Source organism: Xyrauchen texanus, chromosome 10, assembly GCF_025860055.1.
Source record: "Xyrauchen texanus isolate HMW12.3.18 chromosome 10, RBS_HiC_50CHRs, whole genome shotgun sequence".
Classification (NCBI taxonomy): Eukaryota; Metazoa; Chordata; class Actinopteri; order Cypriniformes; family Catostomidae; genus Xyrauchen; species Xyrauchen texanus.
The window spans coordinates 6203576-6221617 of NC_068285.1; the positions used below are offsets into that span (position 1 = coordinate 6203576).

At 38.8% G+C, this 18042-nt stretch overlaps 2 protein-coding genes across 2 annotated transcripts in view; both read left to right on the forward strand.

Moving 5' to 3' along the window:
- Window positions 1-18042, forward strand: part of LOC127650479 (uncharacterized) — a 1198408-nt gene that overhangs the window by 137077 nt on the left and 1043289 nt on the right.
- Window positions 201-3468, forward strand: LOC127650426 (G2/M phase-specific E3 ubiquitin-protein ligase-like). The gene is made up of 8 exons (XM_052135867.1): window positions 201-317; window positions 782-952; window positions 1039-1139; window positions 1335-1645; window positions 1814-1992; window positions 2093-2265; window positions 2689-2903; window positions 3032-3468. The coding sequence occupies exons 1-8, from the start codon at window positions 303-305 to the stop codon at window positions 3271-3273; spliced, it is 1407 nt and encodes a 468-aa protein (XP_051991827.1). The 5' UTR covers window positions 201-302; the 3' UTR covers window positions 3274-3468.

Consider the following 18042-nt stretch of genomic DNA (forward strand, 5'->3'; position numbering starts at 1 on the left):
GAAATCCACAGATATAATATGGAACCAAATAAATTAATTTATCAAATGAAGTCATTTGCAAAAACTAAATGGCAATACCACCATGCTGTTGAGCTACAACAAATCACCGCACAGGAAATTACTTGACTGCGACAGCCCTAATTGAACCAAGCATAGACTGATTTATTTTATTTCTTGTGCTCTTTTGACAGGCTTTGGAAAGAAGACGGCTTAATTTGAGCTATCTCATTGAACCGCAGGATGGCATCCCACTGCAAGTTAAATATCCAGATGGCCATGTTGTGAGGAGGAGATTTCTTCTCATGCAGCCGATTCAGGTACTTGAAAATTGTTTGGATATTGGGGCACTGATTTTTGTTATTGCTAATTTACAAGAACTTTAACAAGAAATCCTAAACTCTAATGTTTAGGATTCAAATTAAATGCCAACACTGTCAATGTACAAATAATTTTTTCTTATTGCATAAGAACTTTAACAAGGAGATGTTGTCTGGGCAGAGTTACATTACATTTTACATTTATTCATTTGGCAGACGCTTTTATCCAAAGCGACTTACAAAAGAGGAAGAACATCAGCGAATCATCTTAGGGAGACAGTGGTACAAAAGTGCCATATTACAATTTTCACTATCATCATAATAGTATACAAAACAAGATTTAAGTGCAACAAGAAATGTAATTTTATTTATTTATTTTTTTAGTGACCGGTTAAGTGCTTTTGGAAAAGATGTGTTTTTAGCCGTTTTTTGAAGATAGTTAATATTATTATTCTTTTTTGAAGGACCTATTTGACTTTGTTGGCTCGGATGACATGGCAACAGAGGTCTTCTGTATTCAGCAAGCCAGGGCATCACCAATCAGGAGTACAACAACAGGCAGCATAAGTGATCATATCACTGAATCCTGCACTGTTTTTGTAACCTGGATTGATGTTATGGACACTGACATTAATGTAGGAGTCCATTTTTATTACTGTCAAATTCTAAAATTTTGTATTTAATGGTAATGACTTAACTGAGGTTTTTTTTTTTTTGTCAGGACACACTGGTTCCTGAAGAGACCACTCAAAACAACGCATCTGTGTCCTCTGATACCACTGCTGGCTTCCTGGATTTGAATCATGTCAAAGACACTACTGCGTAAGTGGTAGTTTCATACTTCCATTAATGGATAATTTAATGGATTAAATGAGTCTGGGCAATCAGGCCAATAGTGCTACATACAGATTTAATATAATATGGTCATGCAACCGTTTTAGATGTTGCAAGCCCCACCTGAAAAATGTTTTATCAGCTGCCTTTGCTCATGGTCATAACAACTGGTTATTGTTCTAGACCAGATCTGAAAACCTTACTGACAACTCTAGCGTCAAAGGTCTGGATTGGAGAGACACCCAGCAGTAATATGATCAATGTATGCAGAGAAAACATAATGGATGGTGCCATGCGAGCCTTTGCAAGACAGAGTTTCAATCCAGAAGCCAAATTAAGTGTCATATTTATGGATGACTTCATGCAAGCAGAGGGTTCAGTGGATGAGGGTGGCCCTACACGGGAGTTTTTCCGACTGCTTATGATGGCTCTCAAAGATAGCACCCTATTTACAGGGCCTCAGGACAGTAAGAACCTGTCCCTGGACAGCCATGGTTGGTACCCACACATGGCACTTAATCAAAGTCATATTCTAACAAAATTATTGTATTCCTGCCAGATTACAATTTTAGATTTGAGTTATAAACACCTTATTCTGCAGATATTTGGCACCTGTTATCCACTGCAAAATGTATTTTTGTTCTACATTTCCATTTATGTAGCATTACACAGAGGTCTCTACAGAACCTATGGAGTTATGATGGCTGTGGCACTGGTGCATGGAGGAGTGTTGCCTTCTTTTTTTTCTGACAGGCTCTACCAAAACCTCTGCTCTACACCCACATCACCACCCACTCTCGAAGAGGTAGCAGATCTGGATTTGCAGTGGAAACTCAAAAAGGTATGTCAATTTTGTCCTTGCTTTCTTTTTCTTTTCTCTAAACAGTGAAAGTATCTTAAAGGCCTGCTTCTACTAATGAATTGTATATGATGTCATAAAGATCAGTGAGGCCGGTGATATAACAGAGGCTAGAGCTGCCATTGAGGAAGCTGCAGAGAGCCTGTCCTTGTTGGGGTCCCTGAGGCATATCACCACCATGGAGGGACGGGACCAGTTGGTTCAGGCTGCCACAAGTTTCTACGTGGAAGGAAGGACAAAAGAAGCCTTACAACAGTGAGTATTGTGTATAGTCCCACATTTTATCTGTAATGGTGGCTACAAATTGTAAGGTGCATTTTAACTCCTTAATTTTGTTCATGACAGTGCCACCGTGCTTGGACCAGATTTGACTTATTTTTTGAGGAAAATGCTTGGGTGAGATCACATCAGTATTAATTGCTGGAAAAACAAACCTGCATGGTGGGGCCGATGGTTGACTGTTCACAATTGTTTTGGTTAAACGAGATCAATTGTGACACCTGATTCACTATGGCAATTGCTTGATTCTGATCACTTGGGTGTGTTGGGCTAATGTGCTTTTTTTTTTTTTTCTCTCAACATGATTTCATAAAAATCAGTTATGTTCTCTTAACGTATACATGGTACCTTGCAGCCTTGCAGGAAAAACATACACCTAATAATTTTGGTTCTTTACAGACTTTCTGAAGGACTGAACACACTTGGTCTCCTGGACCTGATAAAAATTCACCCCAGCATCTTCAAGGAGGTGTTTTCTTCATCTGGGAGGCCCCTAAAGGCTACAGACTTAATCTCTCTGTTCCAAGCGACACTGTCCCCTCCTGGAAGCAACCGGTGGCGACTGGAAAAGAGAGTGGAAGGGTACTGGAGAGACTTCCTTCTAGATGTTGAAGGTAAACAAAGGATTCACTCTCTGCAGAGAATTGCGAATTATTTTTTTTTTTGTTTGAGTGACTGACTTGCTGACACAAACCTGCAGATCATCACATGCTAATTATTGTATTACCTCACTATTTCACAGATGGTGTTTTTGAGATCACAATGGAGCAAATTTTGGTGTTTGCCTCTGGAGCTGACCAAATACCTGCTCTTGGTTTTTCCCCTCACCCAACGCTGAACTTCAATCACGACACCGGGCGGAAGTACCCTGAAGCTAATACCTGTCTTGTAAATTTGAAACTTCCTATCCATGACACTTACAGACAATTCACTAAGTATATGTGTGATGGCATTATTCAAGCTCCTACTTTTGGTCTGGCTTAAAGTCACTAGTCAGCTATTTTCATAATGGCTGTTTGAACTTTGAATGTTCTGGCTGCTTTGTTCTCTGTAAGTTCTTTGAACTTTGTTCTCAGGAAAGGATAATGTTAATAAGCTGATTTTGAGAATTCTCTACTTGGTGTGTAGTTGATGACCAGTGTGAAACATGCCCCAATTCATTCAACAGGGCTTTGTTGAATAATCACACAAAGATGAGGTTTTGTTTGTTACAGAATTTGAGCAATGCTGTTTGAAAGTGCATCTGTACTAATAAACTGCAGCACAGATCAAGAGTGTTGAAACTTGTTGTATTTTGTTCATTCAAAATGTAATTTTGAATGGCAAGGTTTGTGCAACTTATGCTTTGCAGTCTGCCGATTGCACAGCTCTGTATATTTTAATGTGTGGGCAGTAGGCGCGGTGTGCTAAGTTGCTGTGTATTGAATGCTGTTATGGGTGAAAGTTTAAGCAGGGAGATAGGTCTAACTGCAGAACCAGAGCCATAGAGAGAGAGAGTTACGACAACTCCATTGACTACAATGGAACGTTTTTTTTTTTTACAGCAATGGCGGCTCGTGGAGCCTCTCAATAGTTCCCAGAATTAGCAGCAAACACATGCCGCGCCATAGAGATACAGCAGAACAAACCGTTTGCGACGCACTTTTAAAAGGTGAGACGTTTAAAGAATAATATTATCTTATTCTGTATATTATCAGTACATCTAAATAAAAATAACTTGTAAATTAGAACCTTATAGTTGAGTATTACTCATTAAATTAGGAGATAAGGGATTAGGCAAGGATTGGAGCTGGATAACGTTAGTAACGAACACCCTATTAATTGTAAAATCTGTTCTCTTGATTTAGTTTCATCCATCGTTTTTGGAATTAGAGAAACGGAGTCTAAACATATATGTTTTGCAGGGTGAGGTAAGTTGCATATTAGTATAACGTTTGACCACGTGTGACAGCGGTGGGTGGAAGTGGTAAAAATGAGGATATCAAGTTTGTTCCCTATTACACGTATTAAATAATACAATTCCTTAATAATAAATGCACCCTATTGATATAAATTGTGTGAATTGAGTTTGCAAAACATATGGGTGGAGTGTTTTTAGGCATTGTGATTCAATTCACTATTAACAGTTACCTGTCTATATTTCAGCTCAGCTGAATTTTGGATTTGTCAACAACAACAAAAAACTCTTAAAATAGGGGAGCAGTTTTGAAAAAGGAAGCATACTAGGCTTAATGGGGAATCCTACTAAATACCAGAACTGTATTATATAATACTACTTTATTATAGAAGTAATCATACTTAACATGTATTTTATATATATATGCACTGGGCGCTGGTGGATGGAGGATTAGTGATGTCACAGGACTGTTCTGTGATGGAGCATCAGTGATGATGCAGGTCAGGAGTCCCTTTTGTGGTTCGTCTTCCTAATGCCATAATTTGGTCTTTTGATAAAATTTATTGTAAATTTTTGTCCCTAATTTTAATTGTTTTCTTGAGCTGCATTTTCCTTTATTTTTCTTAGTGCTGCCTTTGCATTTATTTATCTTTTTAATAGACCCAGGTAACTGGCTGATGGCTCACTGGTATGCTGCTGGCTGACTGGGTAGTGTCACCTGTCCCTGTCTCTCCTCTCTAGCCATGTCCTCTATTTCTTCACTGTCACTTTCCCTTCTGAGTGTCCTCATCATTTTTTTCCTCAACCTTTGAAACTGATAGAGGCAGAATACATGGTATTGCTAGTTGAGTACTGAAAATATCACATAACTTCAAAATTAGAAATATTACTTCAACTAGTACGAGTTTGTACTTATCATATATGTGTCACCTGTAATACTATAGCTGTGATCAGCAGCGACGTGCTGTATGTTTACAGGTCTAGGGGTGCATCGTGGTGCAGGGGCCCTCCTCTTTTTGACCACAGGACGATGCACAAAGATGGTGGGAATAGCATCTGGTCTCAGCCAACTCTTTAATTTTTTGGTCATGACAAATTGGTTTGCCTCAATGTGCCTGCAGAGTGATTTGAGTTTAGTTTCCACACACAACTTTGTCTACCCACATACTGTACATATCGCATGATGGTTAAAGGCACAGTTATAGGTAACACTGACTGCACCATGAGATTTAGCTCCCTGGGTTTTGCAAGGCTTTGCTTGGTCCTTATTTCTAGTAAAAAAAATTCCCATTGGGGTATTTCCATGTGAAAAAGTGCAAATAAATGTATAATTACCTCACATATTTTTTTGTTGTTGTAATTTTTTTATTTATATTTAGATTGCTCCTGCTGACTTGAACCAACCATTTTTTTTCCCTCTCAATGTCAGTGGGGAAGCCATACATTCACACACCTTTCTCTGAGCGATTGGAGCATCCCCATGCAGCACAGCAAACCATGGTGAAGACTATGCAACGACAACATGAAAGAAAGGACACATACAACATGCTTGGCATGCTATTTAATTTATTAGAAATGTATTCATGAATTGCTGTAAATACGTATTGCATTTATTTGAATAAAAATACAAAAGTAATATCGTAATATATTATTACAATGTAAAATAACTGTTTTCTATTTTAATGTATTTTAAAATGTAATTTACTCCTGTGATGCCAAGCTGAATTTTCAACCTCATTACTTTTGAACGGCAGTTTATATACGAGTATGCTTAAGTTGTTTTAAAGCTGAATATATTGTGTATATGAATAAGTATTGTAAGAATTATACATTAGATATCTAATATTTATAATACATAAATAATTATATTACTATATATAGAATTGTAAACAATAAGCTTCATTTCACTAAATTTAACATTTACGTAACTGCTGCTAATAGTTAATAGTTCATTGACCCATTGTGCGATGTGAGCTGGAAATCACCTGTCACCAACCTGTCTCTGTACTATCTGAAAAGTCATAAATATGACAGTTACCATGAGATTAGTGAAAACAATGAACATGAGGTAACATAAAAAGGCAACAGAAACCCTAGCCTGAAATAAGTTGAGGCAAATAACGGTAAGCGAACACTAATCCTCAAATATTAGCTGATTTGATCTTTAAAAAACAACATTGCTGTAACAACATACTCATGCTACATACATATGTCGGTGTGTTACATAAATATATATAAAATAAATGCATTTATTGACTACTAATTACCAGAAATCGCAGTTCTGTCACTCTACTCTAACTGTTTTAAATGCCCGCCAAAGCACTTCCTGGAACTATCTGAAGTCTCAATTAATCACGTGACGATCAAGCATTTAGAACTTCCGTTGTCGCAACTCTCTCTCTCTCTATGGCTCTGTGCAGAACCATACGTCATAGCAGCGTGAGGACGACAGCCCCAGCCTAACCGTCTGATGCCGGAAGTGGGCGCGACAAGGCATTGCGCTACTTCCGCGATTTGGAACGTTTTAAAGCTTAAAACAACGTTATTATAAATACTTTTTTTTTTTTTACTATTTAATTGAAAAGATATATATGTATCTCAATTCTCAAACCAAAAGATAAGAATTATGTTTTGTCCAACAAAAGACAATATACTATTAACAAATGTTAAGGTTTTTTAAAAGTTAAAATTCTACTTTATCCATTTGTTTTGTTGAGTCAAATGATTAACAATATAAATTTAACAAAGCTTAAAACAAAAAAATACAATGAAAACACAGCTTGAGCGTTTGAACATTTGATTTAATTGAAAATAATTTTTAATACTCAACCAACATTTTTTTTTTCATAGAACACAACAATTATATGATGGACTGAAAAAACAAAAATGATTAATTTAAATAAAATTTAGTTTTTTTCCTCATCTTTTGAAATATCAAAAGAATCACACTAGCTGTACCTGCTCCAAATAAATAATAGTAATAAAAAAAAAAAACATAATTAATGTCCTGAATTGGTTGATTTGTGTGTTTACGGTCAATATGTTTTTATATTTTTTATTTTTTACTTTACATACATCTAAATTATTATGAAAAACATCTTTCCTGAGAATTGTGGCTGTACAGTAGAGACAGTGGAAATGAAGAGATTGTCTGCAGCCCAATCCACATCTGTGAAATATGACGGGAAAAAAAGGAAACACTCAGTTCCTGTGCTTCAGAGTGTAACTCCAACCCTACTCAAACTTATCCCTGTTGTGTGTTTAAATGTTTAATGGGATGCATTCATAGATATGAAATATCATTATAACAAAATACACAAATATTTAATGGTTTGTTTTGTTAGCTTACGTTTCAGTGTGCATTGTTTGTGTAACCTTTAGACGTTAATGAAGATAAATAAATATTTTATGGCTAAATCATGCAGAAAACCATCTCATTCCAAAGGGACTGCTATTAAATATGTGTACATTGAAATGCAATGTAAATCGCTTTGGATTAAAGCGTCTGCCAAATGCATAAATGTAAAATATCTATTGCCACTGTATATTACAAAATAACTCTGTTCATACCTCCATGAACAACAGCCTTTTTAAAGTGGATTTTAATGTGATAATTCAATTTGTCCCGTCTTGTCGGTTTAAAGACACTGCTATCACAAAAAGGGCAGTGAAAATTTCTGCAGCATGTTGTGCATTGCTCCAAAGGTGGTAGCGCTGAAACTCTCTGAATCGTTATGTGGTTCTATAGGTGAAATAAAATACAATTAATGCAATTCTCATGGTCAGAGAATTTAACAAACGCCGCAAAATACAACGCCAACAACAAATTAAATCACAAACCATGAATATGTAACCTAACAAAGTGATACAATCCAACTGTAAAATAACAATACGTGATCAAGTGCCTTCGTCACAATTCTCACTTAGTCACATTTATTATATAGCACTTTTTACAATACAGATTGTTTCAAAGCAGCTTTACAGGGATAATAGAAAAAATTATGCAACAAAGTTTGTCTCTGTAGATCTAGAACAAAATAGTGTCATAATCCATCTTAAGTTCAGTGTTGATTAATTTCTGTTGTAAAAAAGTTATTAATTCTGTTAATTAATCTATATAGCCATTCTGGAGAAAACAATGATGTTATCGTCCAGTTCAGTTCTCATATAATGGTGTCAATGACAGATCAATAGTATTGTTGAATATTAATTTACAAAATACTTAGAGCCGTTTTGGATAAGCGTATAACGTTAAGTATGTTGCATCCATCAAAGATATAACTTCTTTTTACCTTCTGTTCTTTTCCTTGTTCTACCGTGTGCTCCGCCATAGTTAAACATGAACTCCGTCCACTTCCGGCATCAGACTGCTACCCCGCCCACTTCCGGCATCAGACGGTTAGGCTGGCGCTGTCGTCCTCACACTGCTATGACGTATGGTGCTGCAGTTGGTTATTATTGGGAAACGTTAGACGAGCGGGAGATACAAGGAACGAAGGTCATGGCTCTTTCAGCTTTTCTAGATCGTTGTAAAGCTACATATGCAGAAAGTTCCAGACTTTTCCTTACGGACAATGTTTCCAGTGATGTCCTACGACCAGTACTGATAAGGTAAATATTCTATACTGCTAACGTTAATATACGCTCGACTCCAAATGAAAAAAATAAATAAAAATGCATGCTGCTAGCAAGCTAACGGCTAGGATGTAGGCCTGGAGATATTTTTCACGCGGCTAAGTAAATATTTAATGGTTGAAAATGTATTACTAATTACTTTTGTAATGTTAATTATTTTAAGTAACATTTCAGCGGACAGCTTTTTAGAACTGTAACATTAGCAGTTGTAACACATTGGTGATTTGAGTTTCCTGCCATTTACATGATTTTAGTATCTTTTTTTTTTGTTTGTTATACCGGGAGGTTTGTAGGTACCATCGACAGTACAGTCTCTACTAATAAACACATGGCAACATTTACTTTAAATACTATAAAATTGAGTGCCAGATTTCCCCAAATGGGCCTACCCCTTTTTCTTACATTATACATCTCTGGCATGCTCCGATTTGATACTGATATAACCTTTTATATGTTTTTTTTTTTTTCTTAATTTTTTTAGGCAATGTAGAAACCTTACTGATTGTATTTTTTAAAAAGAGTTGCAGCGTGTGCTGGAGGGCGGGGTCTGACTGGTCCGGTTTCAGTACAGGGAGTCGGCTGGTCCGATTTGAAACGGATCACTGGAATGTACCCCCCTGTAGTTTTAATCTGCAGGTCACATGCACCCCCACCCATTCTGTAAAATCGCTAGCACTCAATATCGGTCAAATTAGAGCTAATATAAATCAATAAATGTGCAAACTATCCACAGATATATGATGCTCTTGTACAACCTATAGGTGCTTGTAAAAATGTAGCTTCAAGTTATACTCAGTCATGCTCCACTTGTGCTCAAGTGGATACAGGTTGATGGGAATGCAACGTTTCAATGTAATTAAGATTAGTTTGTCAAATGTCCCATTTTTGTTTTAATTCCTCAGACTAGAGACCCTTGAGAGGAGCATCAGATGGGCAAGAGGGAGGATTCTCCAGTTGGATGATGCAGATGAACTTCTTCCATTAGTGACCAGTTTTATTCAACTAGTGCAATCAGCTTTGTCAACTCAAGGTATTGACTTTGGCCATCTCTTTTGTCAGTTAAACTTTATGAACAAGTAAATGCAATTAAAAATGCTTTCCATTGCAAGGCATAATACACACAAAGGAAGAGGAAAACAGTAATGAGACCAAAAAAAATTGATATGAAAACTTTGCATCATACAATAAAAAGATGAATGCATTATCCAGGATGATTACAAACATCTAGTTAATGTAATTTTAAAGTTGGGGTAGTGTTGTCAAAAGTACCGACTTCGGTACCAAGTCGGTACTGAAATTTAAAAAATGTGACGCTTTGAGCGCTGTTGAGCGGAATCGTAAACACCTCTGATTGGCCATTGTGTTCTCGCGCTCATCGGATATGTCTGTGATTGGCTACAATGATCAACGCACGGGAGCGTTTGAGAGTACACGGAAGTGTTTGAAAGTTTTTTTTAAAAAACGGGAGTGGGAGCTTTTGAAAGCACAAGCAGCAGTCTATCAGCGGACCGGTCCTGTTTTCAAACGCTCCCGTGTGTTTCTGTGCAAGCGCTGTGTGAAGAGCGCCATTGATGTATATTTACATGTTTTGAAGCGCTGATCATTGTAGCCAATCAGAGACATATCCGATGAGCGCGAGAACACAATGGCCAATCAGAAGTGTTTACGATTCTGCTCAACAGCGCTCAAAGCGTCACATTTTTAAAATTTCAGTACCAACTTGGTACGGAAGTCGGTACTTTTGACAACACTAAAGGCGCTTTTCCACTACACAGTACCAGTTTGCCTCGGCTCAACTCAACTCAACTTTGTTTGGTTTTCCACTGTGTAAAAGTTGTACCTGTACCTGCTTTCGGGTACTTTTTTTCGTACCACCTCCGGCGAGGTTCTGAGCGGGCTGAGGCGATACTAAAATGTGACGTAAAAACAATGCCGACTGCTGATTGGTCAGAGAGAATCGTCACTATTCACTGCGTCATCATTGCGCGCGCCAGACGGAGTATCCAGAATAACTCCGCCATTTTTAAATAGTTTGCACAGATATAGCCTACAAAACTATTATTATGGCACAGCGGGAGCGCCATTTACAGATGGCACTCGATGATGCAGCACATGCCCGAGAACTCGAAGAGGCTTTAAGGAGATTGCTGCAATGTCGTCCTTCAACCAGGCCTTTCTGGGAACCCTGAGCCAGCTTGTCCAGGCACTGAACCGGCGGGATGCTGTTCCACCACCCCTGGACTGAAACCCCTTTGTTTATTTTAATTAAATGTTTGCACTACATGTAACATATGTATATAGTTGGATGTGTGAATTTATATTAATATTATATGTTTTTCTATTTGTATGCGTGTTTAAATAAAACCTTTTTGAAACTTATTACAAACAGTGTCTTTTTTTGATGGCTTGCTTTTTTACAAGGATTTGAACAAGTATTTTCAGATTGTATACTGTGATAACCTTTAATGAAAAACAGCAGAGACAACATATTTAATGATAATGTATTTATTTAGCAATTAAAATAACGCATCAGACCCTCTCGTACATCTCTGCCCTCCTCCTCAACACCCTGTGCCACTGCCACCACAGGCTCTGCTGCTGCAGGTGCATCCCAGTCATTGTCATAGTCCTCTCCGTGACTCTCACAAAGGTTATGCAAAGCACAGCAAGTAAGAATCATAGATTTCACAATTGTAACATCACAGTCATTTCTTTTCATGAGGCAACGCCACCTTCCCTTCAGTCTACCAAAAGCGTTTTCAACCACTACCTGTGCTCGACATATTTTCTTGTTGTAGATCTGCTGTTCTACTGTCAGCCGTCTGGTAGCTATAAAGTTGATTAAATACTTTGCATATAGTATAGTATTTACACATATGCAAACGTTAGCTATGTTAGCATAACTTAACCTCTTGCGTCGGCTTTGAACAACCGGATTCGTCTCGCAGTCTGAACTCTGTAGTAATTCCCAAACTCTCCTGTTTTTTTCAGCAGTGTTTCGTTTTGCTGCCCTCAGCCTCTCATGAAACAACGTTTGTCTTCTTGCTGTGAGAAACAGCCACATTCCGAGGATCAAAAACAGCATACACTCGATTTCCTCCATTGTCCTGTGTGTGTGGGTAGCGGATGTGTGTCGCGTATAAGATTACGTCACGGCAGTTTCCTGCGGCGTCGCTATGACGACCGGGTACTATTTGTGGCGGTACTGTCTGCAATGGAAAACGGAGCGAAAAGCAAGCCGAGGCGAGGCAAGCCGAGGCGAGCTGGTACTGGTAATGGAAAAGCGCCATAAGTTGGGGTTGATGGGGCAGTTGTCACGCCTAGAGATTACGTCATGCATTATGTAAAGGCTTTCATGTTTGGAGACTCTTAAAGGTGGACTTGTTTTCAACATGCTTAGTCCACAGCTTGTCGTATGTGTCCTGACTTTAGATGGTTTGACTGACTGATCAGGAGCTAGGTCTGACCAATATGATTGTTAAAGTGCCTGTGATTGTACAGGTGCTTTATAAGCTATAGCTAAGTCTGGGTAAGAATACCAGGGTAAGCCAATCAGGCAGCCAGCTCACCTGTGGGTAAACCCTCTGGGAACAAAGTTGGCTGGCTTCATCCCTCAATAGGTAATCTGTGTACATGATATGCAAGTTTCTTTGCACCTTTAGTAGCAAATTATGAATTTGCTGTACTGATAGGTTTGCAGCAGTGGTAACTTATTACTTCATTCCTATGTTTAGACAGTAATTGTGTTTAAAGGTAAACTATTTAAAAAGGCTAAAAACACCAGGGCAATACACTGCCATCAACATCTCTTTATAAAAAAGGAATATCCCTGCACCTCCACAACTTCACCTGTATGAGTGTAATAAAATATAGCCCTAATCATGAGTGCTCAATCCTGCATGCTGTGTCGATTTAAATTAGCCTTATAAAATACATTGGTCTTAATTTGATCTTTGGGATAGTGGCTGACAGGCATGCATATTAGTTCATATCTTGTCATATATTCTCATTTGGCAGCATTAGAGACCTCTGGGTATCAAGCCCCATTGGTCCGGACAGGTGATTTTGGACGATCCAGCTACCTAATCACTGAAGAACACCTGAGATTCCTGCTTTCATGTGGATTTGTAACTACGCAAATTGCTGAAATCCTGGATGTATCAGTCAGTACAGTTAAACGAAGATTGAGGTATGAACAACAGTTAAGGCATACACGCGCACACAATATATTTTCCTCAAATTACAGGCTAATGTTTAAATTAATTGATTCAAAATATTGTGTTGTCAATTTATTCACTAGATTTTAGTTTTCTATATTAGTCTGTTCAGTGAAATGGTTAGACATTAAGCTGGCAGTGGGTGTCTGTAGGTCAAAGTGAAGTGGAATAATCTAAACTTCAATATCGTACTTTAAAGCATATCGGCCAGAGATTACATTTGGGTGACACACTTGGTCATTCTGAGCATGAAAACCAATGGCCATATTCTTTACATTCAAATCCAATAGTTTGGCTTAGTTTGAGGAAAAACACATTTAACTTTTAAACATGTATTTTCAAGGTTTTTTTTTTTTTCTTCGAGGTGTAGTTATTACTGAAGCTGCTATTATTATTGATGCTGTTATCTTTTTCAGAAGTTTGTGTAACATGGTCACGTTCTGTAAAATGTAGTACACTTAGATTGAAATGGAGTTCTTTTCTCTCCTAGGCGCTTCAACTTGTCCTACCTGATGAGGTATGAACGTCTTTCTAATGCAGAACTTGATGAAGTGGTCCGGCAGTTGGTTGGAGAAAATGAAGAGATCGGAGCAAATGCTGTTTTGGCCAGACTAGCTACTATGGGTGTTCGAGTGCAGAGAAGAAGAGTCAGAGAGAGTTTGATTCGAGTGAATCCAGCTGGATCCGCACAAAGAGCATTGTCTCACCGACTGCACCGGAGAACCTACAGTGTTGCAGGACCCAACTCGCTGTGGCACATAGATGGGAACCACAAGCTCATCAGGTATATGTGGATGATAAATTAGTTAGTGACACAACTAACAGAATAGGTTAACGTTAGTATCATGAACACTGCTGCACAAATCTGTCCAACACAATGCTGTAAATTTCTGATACCTTCAAATAAGTTATTAGTAAGCATGTACGGAGCCTAGTTAATAAGGATAGTTATGTTAAGAATAGCCTACAGCTGGATGGCCGAGGTTAGCACACTGTACATAGCTACTACTCAATATCGACTGCCACCAAGCCCCACCCCCCTGGCCCGCGCGCCACATTTACGCTGTCATTCTGTGGAAAACACTGCATTATGTACAAAATTGCACTTTGACTGCACTTCTATATTTTTGGCAGGTTTAAGCATAGTACCCTGAATTTATTTATGTAATTTTTATTAACAAATAACGGCTTCTTGTTTCATTTTTAGATGGAGAATAGTGATCCATGGCGGAATCTGTGGCTTCAGCAGGCTGGTTGTGTTTCTGCAGGCTTCAGATAATAACCGAAGTAGCACAGTGTTTGACCAGTTTGTTCAAGCCACTGCTAGGTATGGGGTACCGTCTCGAATAAGGTGTGACCATGGGGGAGAAAACAATGCTGTTTGCTTGTTCATGAACATTTACCGTGGTTTAGAAAGGGAAGTGCCATCCGGGGCAGAAGTGTCCATAACCAGCGGATTGAGAGGCTTTGGGGAGATCTCTGGAGAGGTATGACTAATGTGTACCACCAGCTTTTCACCTTCCTTGAAAATGATGGAATCATTGACTGCACCAATGAGCTGCACTTGTGGGCACTACATTATGTTTACCTGCCACGGATTAACCGGGACCTGGAAGTTTTCAGGGAACAATGGAACAACCATGGCTTGCGCACTGTTGGCCACCACACACCATATCAAATATTTGTCCAAGGATGTCTTCAGAGGCAAACGCAACCACTCACAGCCATGGCAGAGATTTTTGAATCAAACACTGCTCAAGGTGCTGCTGCTGCAGTTCCTGCTCTGAATTGGCAAGAAAGGGTAACCGTTCCTGCTAACCAATTCACTCCAAGACCTGCACAGATGCATCAACTCCAGGATGTGGACACTCTGGCAGGACCGATTGGTAGTCTAGCCATAGATACACTCCAAAGTGTAATTGACATTTTGGAACAGTAATTTTTTTGGTCCGTGCCTCTGTATTGTTCCCTTTTTTTTTTTCCTTTTTTTTTTTTTTTCTCTCTCTCCGCCGAAGGGACCAGTTAGTCTCTCCGTGTCAGCTAGAGGAGATACAAGTCAAAGGCAACAGTAGACCAGACCGCTCAACTGCTGTGGAGGGGTGAGTAATTGACCAGTTCAGCTTCAGTCTTTACCATCCTCTTGGCTATCTTCTCTGCCTCGCATACTCCCATTTATAATAAGTGGCATTTATGCGCTTGCCATCCTAACCAATCTTATTTTTGGTGATGACATCAACAGTTGTATATTTGTCTGCATCTCGGCAAAGAGACTGGCAAGAAACTGTTGTATAATCAAGGGAAGATAACCTTATAATAGCTTCACAGTGTAAGGTCTAGTGTCGGTTTAAGCATTATTTCTAATTAACTTGTGGTGTCTGTGTCTCTCTCAGGACTGCACTCTAATCCAGGGGATAATGAATCCCCTGAGGAAAGGGAGGGTTAGATGCCGTGATAAAGCAGGTAAACCAAACTTCATAGAACTCAACTCAAACTTTATGTCCCTGCCACCTTTTAATTTAAATGTAAGACAAATTGACTAAACTGACAGTAAGTGTCTGATTGCAGGTGGGAGAAACTTAAGTTTAGAGACAAAATTGAGTGGAGCTTATTAACTTTACGTCCTATAAATGTAGCTAATGTTACATAGCATTTTTAGTGACTCCTTTTGCTGCTGATGCTGCTATTATTAGTGTAGATGCAGGTGGGACACTCTGACCTACACTGTACATTTACTGCCACACTGACAACTGATTGCTCATATTTTCCTCTGCTCCTCTTGCTTTCAGTCATTTTCTGCTGCCTGTCACATAGGTGTCCTTTGAAGAATGAGGAGAGGGAGCTAGCGAATTGTTGAATGTTACCGTGCTCGCACAGTGTGCGAGTGAAAATCATTAGTTGCTTTTTTATATACAGTCTGTTGCACTTTGATAATACTAATCACGTTAAAATTCAGAAGCGGCGATGTGCTGAATGGGGGGGGGGGAACGACACTGGTTTATTATGTGCACGCCACCAACTGTCTGGCGCTGCATTGCCGCACTTCAGAGTTCTGCCTCTTGTTCTGTCGACATTAAGTTACCAATTAACATTTAGGAAATGGATTTGTGAATAGATTCAGAATCATCCACTTCCGCATCGCAATGAATCTAAGTATTTATTTACTTATTTCCCCCCCCCCCACCCCTTCTAACCACAGGGGTATTGATAAACATTTATTTTTCTCCTGTAGGCTGCTGTTTGTAATGTCCAGTGCACAGAGAACTTTGCAGTGGGAGAGCCAGTCAGACAGCTACCCTGTAACAACTTCCATTCAGAATGGCTGGAAATGGTGAGTCATATCAAAGAGTTGAGCTTTTGTAAAATAAACTCACAAAACAGATCCTTAATGACATTTAGTACTTTATATGATATTCACAGTGCTCATTCAGGTATTAGGACCTAAAGGAATTTTGAACATGCTTTGGCTGCCTGGTAGAAACATTTATGTGAGGTCGACTCAAAATAGGTTAATGACACAGAACAATAAGTTCTTATAAAGAATTTTGCCAGCTTTACCTTTAGAATTGCCTTAAAGGAATGTCAAATTACAATCAACTATACATTATCAGATGCTAAATGCAGAATTAATCACACATGCTGAAGTTGCGCTACTTTAGCAGTCATTTAACATTAGCAGTGGGGGATTTTGCTGAGGTACATTTGACTTGCCAGACAATGGTCAAAGAACAGCCTGAGCATCGTGTGAAATAGGACTAAAATGAGTCCACTTGTTAACTCTTGTGAGAGAACTGCCCAAAGCTAATGTAATCTATATTGTGTTCTATGGCCACACAGCAGGTCCAGTGTGTAGGAAGACAGAAGACAGCAGCAGCCAGACCCCATCAGAATATCCACCCTCTCCATGGATGCCGCAAACAGGAGAGATCGTCCTTCTGAGAAACCTACCTGTCATCCCTCAGTTCTCCTTGACTACATCAAACAGGCTGAGAAGACAAAAAGCTTGTCACGTTCTCTTTTGCTATCTGTTGCAGTCATAATCATCTCAGTCTGATATTTCTTTGTATTTGTTTACTTTATTTAATGCCTTTCTGCACCATGTAATCAAGTTACCCATACAGACGTCCTAACAGTAGGTTGAGTTCAAGCCCATGTGTTGGAAAGGCGGAGCTTGGAGCGCCTGTCAATCAACGGAACGAGGCAGACAAAATACATGCTCGTGATATGTGCTAGATAGCTTGTTGTGGGTGTTAAAGTGTGGATGATGACTGGAATGAATCTATTATGTTCATATAAATGAGGTAATTAAGTGATGCTCATTGCCGATCAGCGGTTTACTTTCGTTTTCGTGTTTTTTATTGTTTACATATTAACGCCATATCAGCATGTTGCGATAAGCGTTATTGCATTACAAGTTGATATTACTATGTTATGTATATTGTTATTGATAATTACATAATCTCCTGGTATTTGTTAGATGTATAGCAGTACAGAGATGGTATGTTAACCTATTTCTTTCTTTCTGTTTCTGTTGTAGAAACACACACACACACACCTTTTCGAATGCCCTCATATAACTGATTACCTAAATATGCAACCTGTCATGTGACTTGTGGCTTCTACCATGTGAATAAACCCCTTTTGAATGGAACCTGACTGTTTGAATCCTATCCTGTGTTCTGACCGACACGCCAGGAGGCGAATGGATAATTAGGAACCTCCTTAGTATACCGCCTTTGTTCCTTCCCCAAACTATCAAACACCGTGTCTTTTAATTTCACCTCTCAATCAACTCAAATGCACTGCTGCAATACGCTATTGTGGGGAAATGCCGGACTTTATATTATGCCATGTCCTTTTTACACATCAGAAAATTTGCTAAATCCTGCAACTGAACCCTCTACGGCATATGGGATAGCTGTAGGAGTTACAGGGTAACTGGACCTACCAATATGAACACAATATAGCCCTGCAATAAATGTTATGTTTTTGAAGGATATAATATAT